At 40.3% G+C, this 5066-nt stretch overlaps 1 protein-coding gene across 1 annotated transcript; it reads left to right on the top strand.

Annotated features, from left to right (window-relative positions):
- The first annotated feature begins 1627 nt into the window (after window positions 1–1627).
- Window positions 1628–5040, top strand: chst14 (carbohydrate (N-acetylgalactosamine 4-0) sulfotransferase 14). The gene is made up of 2 exons (XM_010872258.3): window positions 1628–2191; window positions 3864–5040. The coding sequence occupies exons 1-2, from the start codon at window positions 1898–1900 to the stop codon at window positions 4689–4691; spliced, it is 1122 nt and encodes a 373-aa protein (XP_010870560.1). The 5' UTR covers window positions 1628–1897; the 3' UTR covers window positions 4692–5040.
- Window positions 5041–5066: the final 26 nt, after the last annotated feature.

The raw sequence follows: 5066 nt of genomic DNA, 5'->3' as shown, positions 1-5066 counted from the left end.
ACCGACACGCACATAACGTTCAATACTGCACAGCTGCACGCACGTGAGGCGCGAGGGTGTGGTTCACCCAGGCTGGCACGAAAAGCACCCGAGGTACACAACTGATAATAATAGCCTAATAAAAATGTATCGGACATTGGATATTAGGGACTGTTTTTGTCTGAAACCTTTGGTGTTATACGGTATACCCAGCTTGTGCAAGAACGCTCACAAGGATTTTAAAACCGATATATGCCACACAGTTTGTCGAAAATGTTTACCTAGCATAGGGCGATATTGCATTCATACAATAAGTTGCCTGAATATAAAATAGGAAAATCTTAAGTAACAGTGCTGTGGATCCCAAATATTCGCCTACAATTCGATATTGCTTTCATAGGCTAGCTTATAATTAACACTTCATTGTTCGTGTCTGTGGGCAAGACTCCACGACTGAGTCTTTTGTGATATGTGCATCTTGAGCCATCTCTGGCAAAAAAAATAAAAATATGTTGAAAATATTCCAAGAATTAAGAAATGGACTTAAGGCAATAATGACTGCGTATATGTAAAATATATCACAAAACAACGCATCGTGCAATGCCTGTGTACAGCACAGCTATGATAGGGGATAGTCTACTTTAATGGAACAAGCCTTATTTACGTAGGCTATACATTTTGATGAACATAGTCTAATGTGCGATTTGTCAGTTCCTGCACTCATTTTATCCCAAGTCAAGCGCTGTTTTTTACTGCTCTGAATTGGTTACCACTTAACAAGCGAAATAAGACATCTCAGGCGTTTGTGATTTATTGTCAATATACCACCACTAAGAGTCCAGGCATACCGCGATTGGTCGTACATTGCACCGTGGTCACCCCTCGTGCCTTATTGCTTAAATATGCCATGACGTTCAACCAATCAGAATTAATGACTTGAATCACATTGTTTATAATAACGAATAAAGCATAACGCTCCTATATCCTTAGGTAACCCAAAAACAAGTCAAAAGAATGAAAGTACACTTTAAAATGTTTTTCGCTGGAAAGACATTCATATTACAGTCAAACTGAAAGAAGTCAGGTTTTCCTGTAGGAGTCGGTAGGTTTCCGATAGTAGTAGGCATTCCGAGTATTATCAGTGAGCCGAATCTAGGGACTCCTTTCACCTGAAACAGCCGATCGAAAAGAGCCGTTAATTTGCATTGACCACATTTATTTGACTATGCATAGGCTACGCATGCTAGCAAAATGTTGGACCTAACTTTAAAACACTACTATTTCAACATAACGATTGTTTTGACCTCCCATTGCAATTTAAAGTTTCACGATATTCTCATGTTACCATAAAGACCATAGCCTTACAAAATTATAAGCCTAAGGCAAATAGCAAATTATACTCATGATGGCCTTTTCGGACAGGGTGTATTCAAATTATGAATTCACGCATAGGCAAAAGAAACAGTCAACCACAATATTTTTATTCGACATACTAGCCTATGTTTTGGTGAAAAACTAGTGTGACGTAATTACGCTCAGCTGATTTTCACAACGCGACAGTTAAATGCAAACGCTCCGTGGCAGTCGGGTCTGTTTTAATTGCAAACGGTTGTCAACCAAATTATTAAGTTGCCTACCGGACAGGTTATTTGTAATATAGCCAGTGTATATGAGTATAACATTTGTTAAGTTAATTCCTCCCTTCCAAAGTGGACAAACTAATATTCTACAGAACTACGACTCCCACAATCCTCTCCCAGAATGACGCTTATTTTATTTTTTGCCGAAACAGGAGTAGAGTTGTTGGCAGTAGCGCTACGAGCCCACTGCAGTTGGACGTTATGGGTACGTGGTAGTTTTGAAAGTTCTCATAGATACAAAAGACAACAAATCAGCCCGAGAGACATATTTGAGGCCAATGATGGCGCCGCGAAAGCAGGATTCTGGACTCAAAAAGGCCGGAGTGGCAAGGAACGGGTCTGTGATAAACTTCAGACAAACAGTGAACTCAGGTTCTTTGCGCCGCAGCTCGGCTGTCTTGCCATCAGTGCTGACGTTCGCTGTGATCGTCGCATCCGGTGGCCTTTTGCTCATGATTGAAAAAGGAATGCTGAATAGTATGGAGACACCGCCGCCTCGAGGTAACAGCCAGAGGTCAGACTATCTAAGACAAGCTCGACATCTCGATCCTGGTGCAGACGCAGAATCTCAGGTAAACTGAATATTTTATAAGACACGTTCTGTAAGATGTTTCCTTCATTTTGGTGGATATGATAGGTTAGAACTTTTCTTTAAAATACATAGTTGGTCTACAAACGTTTTCATTTCCAAATAAATACTGGGCATTTCTTAGGCTTAATAAAGGGTTTTGCTGTGCCAGGACAGCATATTTCGTTTAAACAAATGTACTGTATGAATATAAAATCTTATTAAAAACTTGCAATATAGTCTCACTGAAAGTTAGACATTTAAAACTTAACATTAACTGGTATTTGCCCATGAAAATGTGACGGGATGCATTTGCTACGTTGTTTACATATTGTTTTTGTCTATTTAAGGGAAACATAACATTTGAAATACTCTGTTGACACCTGAACTAATCAAGTATTCAGACACCTTCTCTTTCTTCACATTATGTTGGATAATAGATGTTATTCATGATGATTTTTTCCCCTCATCAATGTATACACAATACCCGATAATGAAAAAGCAAAAACACTTACATTTGTCCCAATTTATTAGAAATGAATTCAGAAATCTCATTTATGTAACCGTTCAGACCCATTATTTAGTATTTTGTAGAAGTGTCTTCTGTCTCTACCAGCTTTATGTGGTGGAATTTTCCCAATTATTTGCACATCCTCTCAAACTCTGTCAGATTAGACGGAGAGCTTCAGTAAACTGTGAATTTCAGGTCTCCCAAAATATTTTTAGTACAATGGGCTCTAAGTCCTGGCTTTGGCTGGGCCACTTAAGGACATTCACAGACTTATCTTGAAGCCACTCTAGCATTGTCTTAGCTGTGTGCTTTCGGGTCATTGTCGCACTAAAAGATTCATCTTCGCCACAGTCTGAGGTCTGTATATTGCTCCAAGCACCCTTTCCTCACTCCTGACTAGTCTCCCAGTCCCTGCTGCTGAGAAGCATCCCCATAGCATGATGCTCCTACCACCATGTTCCACAGTTGGGATAGTATTAGAGGTGGTGAATGGTACCTTGTTTTCATCAGATATAGCCATTGGCATTCAGGCTTATGAGTTCTATTTTGTTCTCATCAGAACAAATTATTTTTCCTCATCCTCTCCCTTTGACCGTATGTGGTGTTGTATCTACAACCCTGTTTCCAACAAATTTGGGACACTGTAAAATGTTAAGAAAAATAGAATGCAATGATATATAAAATTCTATTGAAAATACTACAAAGACAACATATATGTTCAAACTGATGTTGTTTCTTGAAAAATACATGCCTACTTTGAATTTGATTCCAGCAACATGTTTCAAAAAAGTTGGGGCAGGGTCATGTTTACCACTATGTTGCATCACCTCTTCTTTCAACAATACTCTGTAAGCATTTGGGAACGGAAAAGACCAAATGTTGTAGTTTTGATATGTCAGATATGCATTTTAGGCAGTGCTCCAACTGTTTTTGGAAACGGGGCTGTACGTGCATGTTGGTGATTAATTTGTGTGTTTAGTACCCATGTTAAAAAATAAACTTGATCAATTAGAAAATATAACAGTGTATATAACACAATGTGGAGACATTGAAGGTGTCAGAATACCTTCCGAAGGCACTGTATTCACAATTATATTACTATCATTGTCTTATCCCTACATAATACCTGTTTCATGTCTTTTTCATGTCCCCAAATCTCATTCAGATTCTCCAGGAGATCCGTAACCGCACCATCAGGACCATGTGCGGTCAGAAGAACATGCCTCACGACGTCTGGTCCCTGAGCCCCCTGCAGAGGAAAACCCTACTGCAGCACATCCTGGTGAACGATGAGCACCGCTTCCTCTACTGTTATGTCCCCAAGGTGGCCTGCTCAAACTGGAAGAGGGTCCTGAAAGTCCTGAGTGGTGCTCTGGCGAACGTGGACGCCAATATTAAGATGGACCACAAGAGTGACCTGCTCTTCCTATCCTCTCTGAAGCCTGAGGAGATCCTCTACAGGCTGAAACACTATTTTAAGTTCATGTTTGTGAGGGAACCTATGGAACGCCTGCTCTCCGCTTACAGGAACAAGTTTGGGGAGATCAAGACCTATCAGGAGAAGTATGGTGCGGAGATCATTAGACGCTACAGAAAGGGTCATACCAAGGCTAGAGCGGTGGCAGGGGACGATGTGACGTTTGCAGAGTTTGTTCGCTATCTACTGGATGAGGACGTGGAGCGCATGAATGAGCACTGGATGCCCATTTACAATCTGTGCCAACCATGTGCTGTGTCCTATGACTTCATTGGCTCCTACGAGCATCTAGAGAGTGATTCGGACTACGTACTACAGCGTATTGGTGCCCCTCCCCACGTCCACTTCCCTGAGAGACAGACGTGGTACAAGCCTGTCACCACGGAGACGCTGCATTATTACCTGTGCAGTCTGCCTCAGAAGCTGCTTAGGGAGCTCCTGCCAAAGTACATCTTAGACTTTTCTCTGTTTACCTACCCCCTGCCCAACACAACCACTGAGTACTGCAGACATTAAATAATCATAGGTATTTTATACTTGGAAATTATTTTTATACAGTATTTTGTTAAACCTTTGCCTTTTTCCCCCAGGGAACAAAACAGTATTTTGATATTTGCTACTTTTTAATATTAGATGTTACAACATTGGGAAATATGAGTTATGTTTGAGTACTATGCAAAAGACCACTAAAACAGTAAAGCAGCAAATAAGCAGTAAAGTTACTGACAATCAAGTCCAATATTGTCTATGCATTCCACCTACACACACTGTTACAAATTACCTAACTGTTACTGTCTATTTGCACTCCAACTGAGCTTTAAAACAAACATTGACCCAACTGTCAATAAAGCACATTACATTTGTATATATGTTTTTGTTAATACACTTTCC

Source organism: Esox lucius, chromosome 8, assembly GCF_011004845.1.
Source record: "Esox lucius isolate fEsoLuc1 chromosome 8, fEsoLuc1.pri, whole genome shotgun sequence".
Classification (NCBI taxonomy): domain Eukaryota; kingdom Metazoa; phylum Chordata; class Actinopteri; order Esociformes; family Esocidae; genus Esox; species Esox lucius.
This window is presented reverse-complemented; position numbering and strand designations above follow the sequence as displayed.

What these genes read in the sequence shown, in the direction of transcription:
- chst14 (XM_010872258.3), top strand. Translation starts at nt 1,898, where the DNA reads ATGATGGCGCCGCGAAAGCAGGATTCTGGACTCAAAAAGGCCGGAGTG. An exon ending in GTGCAGACGCAGAATCTCAG is followed by an intron (nt 2,192 to 3,863) that starts GTAAACTGAATA and finishes AATCTCATTCAG; the next exon opens with ATTCTCCAGGAGATCCGTAA.